Source organism: Scyliorhinus canicula, chromosome 3, assembly GCF_902713615.1.
Source record: "Scyliorhinus canicula chromosome 3, sScyCan1.1, whole genome shotgun sequence".
Taxonomy (NCBI): domain Eukaryota; kingdom Metazoa; phylum Chordata; class Chondrichthyes; order Carcharhiniformes; family Scyliorhinidae; genus Scyliorhinus; species Scyliorhinus canicula.
The window spans coordinates 202,751,214-202,768,408 of record NC_052148.1 but is presented as its reverse complement, the minus strand read 5'-3'; the positions used below and the strand labels follow the sequence as shown (position 1 = coordinate 202,768,408).

The window sequence follows — 17,195 nt, the reverse complement described above, 5'->3', positions numbered from 1 at the left end:
AGGCAGTAATCGAAGCCTGTCGAACTATTGGGTTCAAGTTAAGGACCGCCCCAAAGAGTGCAAAATCCCAGAGGGGTAAGAGACACAGCCACGTGTTCGGTCTCTCTTGGATCCGGCCTATGCCAACCCAAGTGCAGCATAACGACCAGACAGACAAGTTCAAGACCAACGATCGCTACCAGACGGATGAGCCCAGCAGAAACAGAGCCACTTCTTCCACCCAGCCACGCAAGATCCGGACAAAGGCCTTGTCCATCTGCATAGAGCCAGTTAACCTGAAGTTAAGTCTCGGTTATTGTAGTTGTTGGGTGTAGTTTAACTTGTAGTGTTTTGTGTTGCACGTCAAAATAATCCTTGTGTGTAAATAAACCATCTGTGAACTTGAACTGACTAACTGGTTGTGTGGTCCTTTGATCGATATCCGGTAAAGCCGTGTGGTGGTATCATTTGACACCTGGCGACTCTAAACAGCATCATTATTAATTGGCAACATTATTGGTGCCGAAAAGAGCAATAAATGATAGCCTAAACTGAAATTCTAACAGCCCACTGGATTCAACATACTCTTACAAATAATAAAGGGAGAATTTCAGAGAATAAAAGAGATAAAATAGATCATGGCTGATCTTTTGTGGACTCATCTCCACTTTCCCGCCCGAACACCGTAACCCTTTATTCTTCCATCTATCTTTATCTTGTTTAAGCACGATAAGGAAATTGTCTTATTTAAACACAAAAAGGAAACTTGATCTGACCAAATAGTGTATTGTGCAAAATATATAAAACTGATATTTATAAAGCACCTTTCGTGTAATGCAACATCCCAGAGCACTTCACAAGAACATTATAAAACCAAGTGTGACACTGAGCCATATAAGGATATACGAGGTCAGATGATGAAAGTTTGGTCAGAGGTAGATCTTAAGGAGGAAAATGAGTTTATGAGAGGTGGAGAGATGTAGGGAGGAAATTGCAGAGCTAGGAACCTAAGTGATTAAAAGATACGACTACCAATGGTGGAGCAATTAAATTTGGGAATGCACAAGAGATCAGAATTAAAGGAGCACAGATATCTCACAGAAAGGATCACTGAGATAGGGAGGGGCGAGATCATGGAGGGATTGGAAAAAAAGGATGAGAATTTAAAAATAAAGATGTTTGGCCCGATCGAACTGCTTAGTCATGTCCGACTGTTAAATGTCGCGAGAGGCCTCGAGGGATTTACGACGCTCAAGATGTGATCTGGATCTTGCCCTCACTGGGCGGGATCCAGAGTTGCATATTTATGTGAGCAGTTAAGCTCACTTAAATATGTCTGCGCCAAATTTCCCCAAGGCCTGGGATCAAACGCCTTTGCCTAGGAGACCTCGCTATGGCAACATTTAACAAACGTGGACCAGGCGTAACGGCACCTGGAGATGAGGGTGGTCTCCCCGGCCACTGGAGAATCCCGAGTGGTCAGGCTCTGGGCAGGATGGTACCCTAGCACTCCTACTGGCACTTGGGCACCATCAGTCTGGCACCTTGTCACTGCCACCCGGGCACAGTGGCACTGCCATGGTGTGCAGGTGGCACTGCCAGGCTGGCAGAGGCACTGCCAGAGTGCTAGGCTGGCAGTGCCTGGTTGCCAGGTTGGCACTGCCAGGATTCAGGCCTGGGTTTGCCCCGCCCTTATGAGTTGGGGTATGGGTGGGAGAGGGCTTGAGGACACCCACCCCCCCCACCAACAGGTAGGTTGGGTCACAGTAACTCACCAGTGCAGGAATAATAATCTTTATTAGTGTCACAAGTCGGCTTACATTAATACTGCAATAGTCACACACTCCGGCGCGTGTTCGGGTACACTGAGGGAGAATTCAGAATGTCCAATTCACCCAACAGCATGTCTTTCAGGACTTGTGGGAGGAAACCGGAGCACCCGGAGGAAACGCACACAGACACAGGGAGAACGTGCAGACTCTGCACAGACAGTGACCCAAGCCGGGAATTGAACCCGGGTCCCTGCCACAAAATTAGGGTAAGTGCGGCCTTGGTGGGGTGTTCCTCGTCGGGGCCAAAAAAAAATCCCTTTTGATAGCGGGGTCGTTTTCAGCGCTGCAGGCGTCAAGAAACACCCCACTAAACGCACCCAAAACGGGACAATTACTGGGAACGAGCCAATGTAGGCCAGTGAGTACGGGTGACGGTGCATGTGTTGCGACATGGACAGCAGGGTTTTTGGGTGACCTCACATCTGGAGGCTAGAATATGGGACACCAGGCAGGAGTGCATTGGAATAGTCCACTCTAAGGAAACAAAGGCATAGATGAAATTCATAGTGGCAGATGAGCAGAGAAAAGTTCAGTAATATTGTCTGGGTGGAAATAGGCAGAAAGGGGTTTGGATGAAAGATTATTGACCTGAAATGTCTTCCCCTCTCAAATTATTTTCCAGCATTTTTCATTTTTGTTTCCTACTTCCAGCATCAGCAGGATTTTGTTCTTGGATTGGATTATCTGGTTTATTATCTCCTTGATGTGTGCAAAGTGGTAGACAGATTTGTCATCAAACAACAGTGACTATAGCCAGAATTAAATCTAGCCCACCACAACGGGAAACCTAGCCGTTGGGTCCAAATCGCAGGAAGGGCCATGCATCAGTCTCCAGGAAGTGGGAAAACGTCCCAGTTACGTTGTATGTGGGGAAGAGCTGATGTGGAAAACGTGCCCGCATGCAGCAGGATGTCAACTAGGCTCATTAGTGAGCCAATAGGCACCATTTATCCCTGAACTGACTGAAATTTAGTGGTTGCTCAAGAAAGGAAATGAGCATGGCTTTCCTGTCACACCCAAATACTGCTAGCAGATCTGACCTGGAAGGGGGGGGGGGAGCAGCAGAAAACCAATTCCCTCGTTGTCAGGCATTCTGTGCTTGAGACCCCCAAATTTGGGAAGGGGCTGAGCCACTGAAAGCCCTTCCCTCCCCCACCCCATCTCTTGCACTCCTGCAGCCCCATCCTGCCCTGACTTACCGGAGTCAAGGTTCTCTGATGAAGTCCTTGAGAGCATCAACAGGAAAGGCCACCACTTACTTAGCAGGTGGGATTTCCACTGTCAGAGTCGTAAATCTTGGGGCAGGCTCAGTATTCACCCATTGAATGCCTGGCCAGTACTTAATTTGGTTGGGCCTCCCCCAGATAAGTGATCTTGGTTTTTCACCGGTGGGCAGGACCCCATCAGGAACATTATAATCCAGACCCAATGTTTCAAAAGGACTTCTTTGTATCTGAAGTACTTTGGAATGTCTTGTAGGTGAAAGGTGTTATGTGAATGTCAGGATAGGAGCACACCTGAAGTCAAACTTTTTATTTTGGAAACACATAATAGGTATTTTAAAAAAAAAAACACAGAATATAGACATCTTGAGTACATGACATTTTTATTCTTCCCCATGTGCTGTACACAAAACAAGTTTTTTTCAACTGAATCACAATGATGGAATGTTTGTAACATCGACATAATGCATAAATTATTCCTCAAATATTAGCAGAAGCATCCAACATGGAATTTACAACGAAAAAAATGCCCAAGTTGATAAATTGAATTCCAGTTTTGTTGCACACACACAGAATCCCCAAACTTTTCTTGTGGAAACTCATTTATTTGTATGATTTCTGACAGAAGAAGAAGAAGAAGAGTACACCTGTTAAGGCCATGCTGTTACACGCCATGCGAACTTCAGTGATATGTGGGGGAAGGGAGCAGGAGGAAGGAGTCGCCAACTCCATTCTTTGAAGCATAACAAAAGAGGAGCAAAAGAGGGCTTACATTTATACACACCACATCCAAGCTTCAGCTATTCAACAGACCACCTTCAGCATCACTTTATAGTGTTTTGAACATATTTTCCCAAACAATTTCCCAAACATTTGGCAACAAAGGCATTTGTTAATACATTAAGATAAAATATAAATAGTTTTGATCAGCATTTTTACAGACAAAATAATGTTAAATTTACAGCCTAGTGCAGCACTTTGTTCTTTATCCCCTGCTCAGGAGAGAGTTATTACTAACTGGTCCAAATAAAGGGTTACTTTACTAATCTACACACAATACTAACCATTTACATTAAACTTTCATTTCTCCTTACCCTCCTGCATTCTCCATCCCCTCATGAAAAAAAATGTGCACAACAGCAATTAAATAGTCCTAAAACAGCAGCCACAGATAAAAGAGACTATATTTATGTTGAATGTAAATCAGCTCTCAACTTTCAATATTTTAGTGCACTTCAAAAGATTGACAAATTTTCTCCAATTATCCAATCTTAGCACAAATTAGAATAATGATAAATAGATGCAAACTAATTACCTGAGTAAACTGTAGGAAGAAGTAGCAAATGATACAACAAACCTAGCAAATTCAATAAATAGCGGCAGTAGAAATTTATCTTAATAAGTGTGTACATGTACTTTCACTTTGTATCCTTTTGCTCTGCAGAATTATACTGCTGTCCGGTTTAATTTAGGACACATTAAATAACTCAAGGCTAATATTAATGTTTTATTTCTTTCAAACTTTTTGTTTTATATCAAGAATGACAGATTGCACAGCTAACAGAGTGGCACAGAGCATGCATCATGGACTTTGGTTAAAACTGGGAATCTTGATAAAACAGCCAGATACCTATATTTGATGCCATTATTCTAAAAGATCTCGAGCACAATATATAGTGGGCTGTCAATTCCCTCATGAATTTGCTGTAGAATTGCACTGTACTGTTACACCCTGGTGCAAAACACGTGGCATTATTCTGGAATTAGTACAATGATAGCTAGTTGGGGTATATAAAGGAATGTCCGCATTAATGTGATGCAACTGTCAGTGTAAGGAAGTGACTTAATGCATTCACTACAGACGTCCAACGATTTACCCTCTGTACTAAAATAAGTGGGTTTAATTGCAAGACCTAGTTAGAGAGAATATATTTATAGGTTATAAAAAATAAAAATGTAACAGTGAACAAGGGCAGTGGCAGTCATTCAATTTATGATTCAGAGAGGCATCCATAAGCATAAAATCAAGTGCTGAATTTACTTATGAATGTCACCCAGAACACCTCTTTCTCCTGCTTTCTGCCATTTGCAACCACTACTCAAGATATATACACACACAAACACACATATATATCTGGATATTTGATGTGAAAGCTCTTCAATACAGAATGAATGCAGTTTCGGTTTAATAATATGCTCGTACGTTTTATTCCTAAATTCATGAGCAGCTAGCTACATACTCCATTATTTATATCTGCAGGTCCAGATGTGCAATTGTCTGTTTAATTTATTAGTTTTATGATAACACTGTTTGATTCCTGTGAAGGTGGAACACACAGCGCTAAGGAGGGTAGAGGAAATCCTTGAGTATAAAGCTGCACATATTCTTCCACATGTATAGTTTACTTAAATAAATTGGGGCAGGACGAAGGCGCCAAATAAAAACAATCTTCAAATAGGCGACTCCCATCCTAAAGGTAAACTGAAGTGAGTTAACACAAGAACTCATCTGTATCCAGTTCTCCAATTAAATTTGTAGATCCAAAGATCAACTGTTACTGCAAATAGCGATAAACTTTAAAGCAGTGATTTCCAGAGTCAGCTACTACCACATGACCATCCGAGGTCAATGCCAGACCTTGAGGACCATACAGAGGATCAGCTGAAGTGTTAATATAAGAGAGGAATGATCCACTTCCATCAAACACCTGTATTAAAATAGAAATAAACCAAACACCTGTATTAAAATAGAAATAAACCAGAATTGAAACTTAAGTAAAGATCAATTTGAATTTTCTATATATCCAAAGTTACAGAAAATTGTTGTTAATGGCAAGAGGTTTTTGAATAATATTTGTTCAATCTCTACATTTACCAACCATTTACCTGGCATCAATTAGCTGAAGAATAAACTTTTGTTATTAAAACTATATTTTCTATTACCTGTATGCGACTGTTTCCCCAGTCAGCAACTATAATATTTCCATTGGAATCCACTGCCACTCCTGTTGGAGCATTAAACTGGCCATTTCCTTCTCCATTTGATCCAAATTTTAATACAAACTCGCCATCTGTGTTAAACACCTATGCATAAAATGAGAGTATGTTGCACATATTAAAAAATATACCGTCAATCTTGAAAGCTTTTAAGCTACGGTAGGATTTTCCCATTCAGAATCAGGACACCGTGGAGGCAGCTGGGCAAAAATAATGCCACTGCCTGCAAGTCTACTGCCTCCATTTCCACCTCTGATGACTTTCCTGAGGACAAGGATAGAGTTTGGGAATGGGTGGGACGAGTGAGCAAGTAAAGTGCAGACTGAATTCATTAGGGAGCTCATTAAAAAGTCACTGTCTGACCTACAAAAAGTTTCATGGGGCAGGCAGCTGTTCGGATCTCTCTGAAGCTGACCAGCCTCCACTTGGCGTCAACAGGGGCAACAAAGCTGGAAGTTTTATTTAATGCAAAAAAAAAGTGACAGTTTGGACAAGAGATTACTTACTGAGCAGTAATATAATTCTACGAACCAACTTTCCCAGAACTATTCCTGGTCCCAGCTGTTGGAAGATGAAGATCCTCGTTTTAAGATCATATACAGATGGCAGCCACAGCATTGGCTTCTGATTCGGGCCAGATTGTGGTCAATTGCCCTGGTGCCCCACCTCCACTTAACGGTCACAAAGTGGGCAGCAGGCCCCTCTCAAATCACACTTTATGGCACACTGGAAATGGAGGTGGGAACTCAATATGGAATTGGTCCTGCTCCTGAATCCCACCTCCAAAGAAAAAAAATCTTGCCCTTGGTGTTGAATTAAATTGTTAAAATCCTGTGTAGCATTTTTTTTTGTCTATGCACAAAAATCCTTAATTCATGCAGTGAACTAGTCACTGATAACCAAATGCAATTCAAAACCATAACAAAAACGGTAATTATTTCCTTGGATTCCGCTCCCAAAAACATATTTCACTATATGTAAGTATTAACTCAAGTATATGTAACTTTAACCATGATTTAAGTATTGCACTAACAAAATGTAAATGTGCATAAAATGCAATTTTTACTCTCAATAGCATAGATTTGCAATATGCTGCTGCAATGGAAGAATATAAACTTATTTTAATGCAATGCCAATATACAAGTATTTAATTTTTCCCTCAATATCAGACAAGTGTCAGCACCATGATATGACAGACAACATAAGGTCAGAAGAGCAGATGCCGGACTATTCAAAATGACTGGAATGAACCTATTGCAAGTAGACCAAAACAAACCTGGCATAAGGAGCTTATAGTCAACGATGAACAGATCAAAACAGGAACAGAAAATCCAAGTCCTTCAATAATTGAACAGATCAGCTAATGTGAACTATTAATCACTTTAAATGCTTGCCGAGGGTGGCACAGTGGTTAGCACTGTTGACTCACGGCGCCGAGAACCTGGGGTTCAATCCCAGCCCCGGGTCACAGTCTGTGTGGAGGTTGCACATTCTCCCCATGTCTGCGTGTGTCTCACCCCCACAACCCAAAGATGTGCGGGGTAGGTGAATTGGTCATGCTAAATTGCCCCTTAATTGGAAAAAAAGAATTGGGTACTCTAAATTTATAAAATAAAAAACTTTAAATGCTTGCCTGACATATCATTGAGCTTTCAAAACTAGAGAAAATCCTTGGGAACTTTGTCACATACACATTCAGAAGGTTCGTGATTCTAACCTCACTTAACAAAAAAAAACAAATCTGTGATGAAGTCATATGTATAATAGTCACCATAACCACTTCACCCAATGTACCTCTTCCTGGGCCTTCGAGCTGCCCCTCCCTCACCCATCTCTAATGGGCAAAGCCCGCCTCCCCCCCCCCCCCCTCAAACAACCGGGGGCCTCACCTCCCCAGAAAGATCCCTGCCCCAGGTGCCATCACAACTGGTTCACGACTTTGTGAACCAGTGCCAACTGGGGATGCCGGTGTATCCCAGGCCCCGGGTGGGGAGGTCGGTGTATCCCAGGCCCCGGGTGGGGAGGTCGGTGTATCCCAGGCCCCGGGTGGGGAGGTCGGTGTATCCCAGGCCCCGGGTGGGGAGGTCGGTGTATCCCAGGCCCCGGGTGGGGAGGCCGGTGTATCCCAGGCCCCGGGTGGGGAGGCCGGTGTATCCCAGGCCCCGGGTGGGGCGGTCGGTGTATCCCAGGCCCCGGGTGGGGATTCCGGTGTATCCCAGGCCCCGGGTGAGGAGGCCGGTGTATCCCAGGCCCCGGGTGGGGAGGCCGGTGTATCCCAGGCCCCGGGTGGGGAGGTCGGTGTATCCCAGGCCCCGGGTGGGGAGGACGGTGTATCCCAGGCCCCGGGTGGGGAGGTCGGTGTATCCCAGGCCCCGGGTGGGGAGGTCGGTGTATCCCAGGCCCCGGGTGGGGAGGTCGGTGTATCCCAGGCCCCGGGTGGGGAGGTCGGTGTATCCCAGGCCCCGGGTGGGGAGGTCGGTGTATCCCAGGCCCCGGGTGGGGAGGTCGGTGTATCCCAGGCCCCGGGTGGGGAGGTCGGTGTATCCCAGGCCCCGGGTGGGGAGGCCGGTGTATCCCAGGCCCCGGGTGGGGAGGCCGGTGTATCCCAGGCCCCGGGTGGGGAGGCCGGTGTATCCCAGGCCCCGGGTGGGGAGGCCGGTGTATCCCAGGCCCCGGGTGAGGAGGTCGGTGTATCCCAGGCCCCGGGTGGGGATGCCGGTGTATCCCAGGCCCTACATGAATCAAATGAACGGATATTTAAATGAGCCCAATGAATCATTTAAATATGCTCACCTGGATCTCGCCCAGTGAGATCCAGATCACAAGACATTTTGAATATCGCGAAGTCTGGTATGAGGCGTCTCACGAGATTCTATGGCTTCCTCCCAACACCAACCCGGATGCAACGAGGCTGCTGAATAGCGCCAAAGTTCTAACTAGCTATTGATGAATTCACAATTTAAATTTTAAAAACTCATTGATTAAAAAATGAATTACTGCATTTAAATTCCTTTAACCACTTAATCCCTTCTGACAACAAGCATTTGTGTTCATAGTTCCACTTCAAAGACATTATAAGCACTTGGAGCTGTCAATCAGATTGTGAACTGACAGGCACTCCACTTTGATAATGATAGGCTGTGAAATCAGTCACGCAGCAGTAATCCTATAATGAGAGTGAAATAGCAAGCACATGGCTGGGGGACCAGAGAAGCCCACCTCTCATCTCACCCTGAACTGTAATAATGCCGCATTATAGATACAACAGTCCATTACTGAAGGTATACTTAAATGTAACCTCCCCATAAATTTAGAGTACCCAATTATTTTTTTCCAATTAAGGGGCAATTTAGCATGGCCAATCCTCCTAACCTGCCCATCTTTGGGTTGTGGGGGTGAGACCTACACAGTCACTGGGAGAATGTGCAAACTCCAACCTCCCCATAAATAAGGCACAACACATGACTGAAGACAAGTACAGTGGTACTATCCCCAATTATTAAAATACAACATATCTAAGCGACAAAACAAGACACTGGAAGCTGTGCCCTAAATCTAAATTGGCTATGAATTAAGCTGGAAGGGGAGAGGAGAAACAAATTGGACAACACATTGTCCTTTCATCTTGGGATGCAGGTTTCAAACAAGCCCTTCAAACAAGCATTCAAACAATTAAATGCTTCCCCTTTCTTTCCGTTAACTGTAAGAATCCCATGTGTAATAAACGAGGACCATCTTTATTCTTTCCTGGTATCTTTGGGTGCACAGTTACATTGCCCTTTAACGCAGTACACGTTAGAAATCTCTCAGCGTCTGAAGATGGTTAATATGACAAATAGAATTTAAAAACTAAAATAGATGTGCATTGAAATTGGGATTAAACTATGTTGGAATTAAGGTGCGACTAATTTTCAAAAAGTTAGCATATCCATCACCTCAATCTGCATAAAAATTCTCAGAAAGTCAATTTAGCCCCAAAACAGCCAATTTCCAGTTCAGACCAATGTTCACTCTTCTACCCAATGAAATTCTTCACTTTGAAAAAAAAACTGGAATACAGAGAAGAGCATGTTCAACTTCCTGCATTTGGTCATCCTACAGCTTTCTGCATTTGATTATCCTTAATAAAAGGTTTGTCCAATAGATTACCAACATGTAAAGTTTTCTATACCTTCACAGAATGATTATGAAAATCAGTAACAATGATTTCATTATTGTTGTTGACTGCTGCAAAATGAGGACCTGAAAAAGAAAGGCAGAAAATTAGCATAATGTCAATATGTTTTTAAGAACAACTTTGTTTGAAAACATTGAACACTGGGTTTGGATTCTGAACACAAAATGTATTCCTACACTAACGACATGTTGCGTTGTTTGTAACACTATAGGTGTCGGCAAATCATTGATAACCAGATGAAAGCTAAAATGATCTTGGACTTGAAGTGTCCTATTCTATAAAATCTGCATGGAGGATCTAAAGCTGCATTTCCAACAATGCGCATTTAAACAAACTCAATTCCAAAATGAATGGCCCGACTTATTTGGGAAAGAAATTTAAATCCTTACCTATTGCTGAATCAAAAGGTTAACATGTTTCTGAACCTTGGACTGGCTTTGTGACAGGGAGCATTTGTGGGAAGGTCGATCATTTTATTTAAAAAGAGTAGTGGTATAAAATGTTAAAAGTTCAATAAAAATATTTTTTTTTAAAAAAAGGGTAGTGGATAAATATTTGAAACATGTAAAAAAAAATATATGGCCCAGAGGAGAATAAAACCAAAGGATCGAGATTATTTTTTTATTATTCTAGCAAAGCTGGTATGGACACTAAATGCCGGATAGTTTGTTCTCTGCTGGTAATTTCTGCGGTTCTACAAAGACCTCGAACAGTGTCAGTTAGTAACCCAGGTCCATCTACTTGGATTAATGAAAGAAAAGTAGAACGTGTCAGTTGGTTGGAAAGAGCAAGTAGCACTTCCAAAAGAAGTTCATAAACCAGCAACTTTTATCTTCAGCTTTTTTCCTGTATCATTGGCGTGGATTGGTATGGTTTCTGCCTGACATCTTTCTCTTCTACATTTCATGAAACCTTTTTAGCTCATGAAATATTGAACAGGTATTTAGCATCACGATGAATGTATCTGCTGACTGGGAAATAGCAAGCCTGTCAAGAATGAAAATGAAATGAAAATCGCTTATTGTCACGAGTAGGCTTCAATGAAGTTACTGTGAAAAGCCCCTAGTCGCCACATTCCGGCGCCTGTCCGGGGAGGCTGGTACGGGAATTGAACCGTGCTGCTGGCCTGCTTGATCTGCTTTTAAAAGCCAGCGATTTAGCTGAGTGAGCTAAACCAGCCCCTAGAGCAAGAACGCTGCAGAATAAATGTACCTTGTGCAAAAAGGGCAACTGCAACATCAAAGGAATTGAAAGATTACAAATATGAGATGCACATTTGTTTTTTTTAAAAATACGTAACGATCAGTGAAAGGTCTAATGTTATCAACGCCATGGGGGTGAAACTTGTGGGCAATTTCCAAGGAATGGTTGACAATTGGACACAAAAATTGGTAAATCTGGAAATATCTTGAGGAAACTGGGACTTTCCGGTGGCGGCTATGGAGTGAGCGGGCACACATTTGGTAGCTCCCGCACAACGTTGATTTTTTTGGACCTTTTCCCGTACCTAGGTTGGACGTTGGATGGAAAAAGGTGTAGGAGAGCCAGGAGAAAGCGTAACTCCTCTGGTGTGGCTGGTGGATTGATCTATGGACCAGAAGTGGGTCAAGAAGAAGGGAGCTGGTGGAGCAGGAGAATCTACATGCGCCACAGGTCAAGATGGTAGAGGCTAAAGGGCCTGTCCTGCCCATCCAGTAGTCAACGGAGCAGCTGGTGGACTTCTTAAATGAAAATTTCAGCCAGCAGCGAAGAGAAGCCCAGGAGGACCTAGTCAGGACGGTAGAGCGCTTTAAGCGGGGATTGACCGTGTGGAGCAGAAGCTGGAGTCCCAGGGCAAGGCGATCCTAAAATGGAGGAAACAATGGGGGAGCATGAGGGGCAGCTAATTTCATTGGTGCCTCGATGGGAGTCATGTGGAAGACCCAGAAGCGGCTGAAGGAGAAGGTGGAGGATCTGGAGAACTGCCCTAAAAGACAAAACTTGCGGATGATGGGGATGCCCAAATGCATTGAAGGAGCGGATGCCGGCACAAATGTGGCCAAGATGTTGGAAAAGTTGATGGGGGAAAGAGGGCCTTTGACTGGCCTCTGAAGGTTGACCGAGCGCACAGAGAGCTGATGATGCCACAGGCGGGCGTGCCGACGAGGGCGATGGTGGCGCAGTTGCACAGTTTCCTGGACAAGGAGAACATTCTTCAATGGGCAAGGCAGACGAGGAGGTGCACCTCGGAAGGGAATGGGCTCTGGGTATACCAGGACTTGAGCGCAGAATTTAACCAATTTAATCGGCTTACAACTGAGCCTGCCTGTGACTATGCTGAACTGAAGGCGTACTCGCAGGACCGCAGAATTTATACTTCCTGAAGGGGGTGGAGCCGAGGGTGGAGCCCTGTACATGCTCCTCATCTCCCCCAGTGGGCAGAGCCGCGCAACGGCTCACAGGGACACAGTAATGTACAGTGTAAATTATAGTGGTTACACGTTCACCCCCATGCGATTCTCCCACCCGGTGGGGGGGTCGGAGAATCCCGCCCATGGTTTCTTTTGGTGGTTGTTGGAGAGCCTTTTCTCCTTTGAAATGTTTTGTTGGGCTGATGGTGGTGTGCTCGAGGAGCATTAAGGATGAGTGCACCTTTTTTCTGTTTCTTTATTTCTTTGTTTCTTGAGGGAGTACGAACGAGGGGGGGAATAAATGGGGGCTAGGAGGCTTTGAGTGAGGACTGCCAGGCTAGCTGGGCAGGCTAGTTAACGGTAGCACAATGGAGCAGTCAGGTGGTTGGTGCAGGGGAGGGGGGGGGGGGGGGGCTGCTGACAAGGGCATGGTTGTTGTGGAGCAGCGGGAAAGGGAGGGGTGGACATCCGAGGATGGGCTGGCCCAAAAAGGGATACGGTTGATCGACAGGGGAAGGGGGCGGGGAACCCCCCAATCAGGTTGGTCACGTGGAACGTGAGGGAGCTGAATGGGCCAGTCAAATGGTCACATGTGTTCGTGCACCTGAGGAGTCTGAAGGTGGACGTGGCTTTTTTTTTTCTCCAAAAGATGCACTTGGGATCAGACCAAGTTGAGGAAAGGACTGGACATGGAGACAAGGAGTGTGGCGGTGCTGGTGCTGGTGAATAAGCAGGTGACGTTCGAGTTGGGGAACACTGTGGCAGATTCGGGGGGGGGGGGGGGGGCAGCGGAGAAGAGAGATTTGTGATAGTGAATGGGAAGCTTGAGGAAATGCTGGTGGTTTTGGTAAATGTTTTTGGCCAAACTGGGACAATGTGGAGTTTTTTAGATGGGTGCTGGGGAAGATTCCTGTCCTGGAGTCGCACTGGTTGATCATTTTAACACAGTCATTGAGCCACGTTTGGACCAGTCGAGCATGTGATCGGGGAAGGTGTCGGCGGTGGCGAAGGAGCTGAAGAGATTCATGGAGTGGATGGGGGGTGGGGGGGGGGGGGGGGGGTAGACTGTTGAGGTTCAGTAGGCCAAGGGCGAAGGAGTTTTCGTTGTTTTTTCATGATCATCGGCTGTACTCCCTGATTAACTTTTTTGTGCTGGACAAGGCGTTGCTGGCAGGGGGCAACACCCGGAGTGGAGACTAGATGCGGGGTTATTGGCAGATGAGGTGCGCGAGCGAGTGAGGACTGCCACCTGGGGATATGTGGACCTCAATGATACAGGGGAGGTCAAAGCCGCCATGCTGTGGGAGGCACTCAAGGCAGTGGTTGTGGGGAGGGGGCAGTTTATTTATTTTGATTTGGGCTACAGGGATAAGATGGAACAAGTAAAGATGGCAAGGTTGGTGGAAGGAGATTCCGAGGGTGGATAGGAGGTACTCGGAGGCCCCGGAGGCTGGGCTGTTGAAGGAGAGGCAGAGGCTCCGGATGGACTTTGGGAAGGTAGTAGGGCAATTCCAGAAGGGCCAGGGGGACAATGTATGAGTACAGGGAGAAGGCGAGTAGGATGCTAGCCCACCAACTTAGGAAACAGGAGGAAGCGAGAGAGATTGGAGGAGTGAAGGGCGACACGGGAAGGGTGGTACTTGACCCGGTGGTGGTGAATGGGGTGTTCGAGGAGTTTTATAAAAGGTTTTGGGGGAGGGGGGGATCTGGGGCCGCTGCTGGTGAGGGCTTATAATGAGACTAGGGAAAGGGGGGAGCTCCCCACAACATTACCACAGGTGCCCATCTCCCTGATACTGAAGAATGATAAGGATCCGGAGCAGTGTGGATCCTGTCCGATATCATTGTTAAATGTGGATGCCAAGTTACTGGCGAAGGTGTTGGCTTCGCGAATCAAGGACATCGCCGGGGGTGATAGGTGAGGATCAAACGGGGTTTGTGAAGGGGAGGCAGTTGTCGGCAAATGTGGCGAGGTTACTTAATGTGATTATGATGCCCCCGGAAGGCATGTAAGTGGAGGTGGCAGTGGCAATGGATGCAGAGAAAGCTTTCAACTGGGTGGAGTGGGAATATCTGTGGGAGGTGTTGGGACGGTTTGGTTTTGGGCAGGGGTTTGCGGATTGGGTCCGGTTACTGTGAAAGGCACCAGTAGCGGGTGTGCAAACAAACAGAGTGAATTTGGGATATTTCGGGTTGCACCGTGGGACAAGGCAGGGGCGCCCGCTCTTCCCGTTGCTTTTTGCCTTGGTGATAGAGCCTTTGGCAATGGCACTTAGAGCGTTGAGGAGTTGGAAAGGGATTGTAAGGGGTGGTCGTCGAACACATGGTTTGTCTGTATGCAGACAACTTGTATATATATTTCAGACACATTGGGGGACATTGGCAACATTAAGGAAGTTTTGGAGAACATTGGCCAGTTTTCGGAATACAAGCCGAACATGGCGAATGGAGCGAGCTGTTCCCAATTAAAACCAGGGGGCAGGAGAGGAGGTTGGGGAGCTGCTGTTCAAGGTGGTGGGGGTGTGTTTTAGGCACTTGGGCATTCAGGCGGCGTGGGGCTGGGCACAGCTGCATAAGTTGAACTTGGCTTGGTTGGTGGAGCAGATTTCATAGAATTTACAGAGCAGAAGGAGGCCATCGGCCCATCGAGTCTGCACTGGCTCTTTGAAAGAGTACCCTACCCAATCCCACACTTCCACCCTATCACCATAACCCAGTAACCCGACCCAACGCTAAGGGCAATTTTGGACACTAAGGGCAATTTAACATGACCAATCCACCTCACCTGCACATCTTTGTGACTGTGGGAGGAAACCGGAGCATCCGGAGGAAACCCAAGCAGACACGGGGAGAATGTGCAGACTCCGCACAGACAGTGAACCAAGCCGGGAATCGAACCTGGGACCCTGGAGCTCTGAAACAATTGTGCTAACCACTATGCTACCGTATGGGGGGGGGGATTTTAAGAAGGTGGTGTGCTGCCACAGCCGTTGCCGGGACGGGTGCGGACAGTGAAGATGACGGTGCTGCCTCGGTTCTGGTTTGTATTTCAGAACCTCCCGTTCTTTATTCCAAAGTCAGTTTTTAAAAAGGTCAATGCGTTGATCACGGGGTTTGTGTGGACAGAGAAGATCTCACGGGTCAAGAGGATGTTTTTGGAACATGGATGATGAAGTGGAGGGTTGGTGTTGCTGAATTTAATGAATTACTACTCGGCGTTTAACATTGCTATGGTTAGGAAATGGGTATTGGGGGAGGGGTCAGATGGAGGCGTCTTCTTGCAGGGGAACGAGTTTAGGGCATTGTTGACAATGCCTCTGCCGATCTCGTCAGCCAAGTACTCCGCGAAGCCCAGTGGTGACGTCGGCCTTGAGGGTATGGGGACAGTGGAGGCAGCACTTGAGACTGGAGGGTGCCTCAGTGTGGGCACCGATTTGTGATAACCATAGGTTTGCACCGGGGAGGAGCTGGACGCAAGGTTTCAGAGGTGGCGGCAGGCAGGATTGAGTGGTTTGGGGATCTTTTCTTAGGGGGAGCTTCGCGAGCCTCGAGGACATGGAGGGAGAATATGAGCTGCCCAGTGGGAATGGGTTTAGGTACATATAGATACGGAATTTTGTGAGGAGGGAGGTGACATCCTTTCCCGGGTTGCTGCCCTTGGGGCTGCAGGATAAGGTGTTGTTGAGGGAGGCAGTAGGGAGGGAAGGCGTCCGAGGTTTATACGGAGCTGATGGACTCGGAAGGAGCCCCGATAGGAGATGTTAAACAGAAGTGGGAGGGGGTTTTTGGAGGCCCCAGAAATGGGAAGAGGCTCTTCGGAGGGTGAGTGCAAGGCTTGTGGGCGATACTCAGCCTTATTCAATTTAAAGTAGTTTACAGGGTGTGGTGAATGTAATATAGATGTATATATGTTAATTCACACTGTCTTTGTAAGCGCAGTAGCGCTATCCTACCACTAGGGGAAGTAGCGCTGGGAGCAATCAGGAACTTGTACTGGGCTCCACCTTTGGCTCCGCCCACGACTCCTCCCCCTAGTGCAGCTGTATAAATACCCGTGTCCAGAGTCAGCCTGAGTTCACTACGAGTTCATCGACAGGTAACAGGCTGGCTCTGAAGTAAGTCGATTAAAGCCTAGATTCACAGCGGAAACACGTGTCTGGTGAATTGATGGTTCCATCACAGGGCGTTATGACGGTGGCGAGGGTGAGAGAGTTCTTTGGGGGAGTAGAGGACAGATGTGGGCGGTGAGGCCTGTGAACCATGTTTACATGTTTGGGCATGTCCAAAATTGAAGGGGTTCTGGCAGGGGTTTGCGGGTGTAATGTCCAAGTTGTTGGGGGTAAAGTGGCCCCGAGCCCAGAGGCAGCGATATTTGGGGTGTTGGAATACTTGGGAGCCAAGGGGACGAGAGAGGCCGATGTCTTGGCCTTTGCCTCCCTGATAGCCGCAGACGGATTTTGCTCAGGTGGAGGGATTCAGAGCCTCTGAAAGTGGGGTGTGGGTGAGTGACCAGGTGTAATTCCAGAGTTTGGGAAAGATCAAGTTCGTCTCGAGAATGTCGGTTGATGGGAAGCCGTTCATTGACTTCTTGAAGGAG

General features: G+C 46.4%; 1 protein-coding gene across 12 annotated transcripts in view; it reads right to left on the bottom strand.

Annotated features, from left to right (window-relative positions):
- Positions 1 to 3,398: 3,398 nt before the first annotated feature.
- trim2a (tripartite motif containing 2a) overlaps positions 3,399 to 17,195 on the bottom strand; it is a 212,817-nt gene continuing 199,020 nt past the window's right edge. For all 12 annotated transcript variants that reach the window (XM_038792020.1, XM_038792013.1, XM_038792022.1 and 9 more), the window contains exons 10-12: positions 10,203 to 10,273; positions 5,978 to 6,118; positions 3,399 to 5,742 (exon numbers count right to left, since the gene is read on the bottom strand). In XM_038792020.1, coding sequence (XP_038647948.1) covers positions 5,590 to 5,742; positions 5,978 to 6,118; positions 10,203 to 10,273 — 365 coding nt within the window. In that variant the 3' untranslated portion in view covers positions 3,399 to 5,589. The remainder of the gene's footprint in view (positions 5,743 to 5,977; positions 6,119 to 10,202; positions 10,274 to 17,195) is intronic.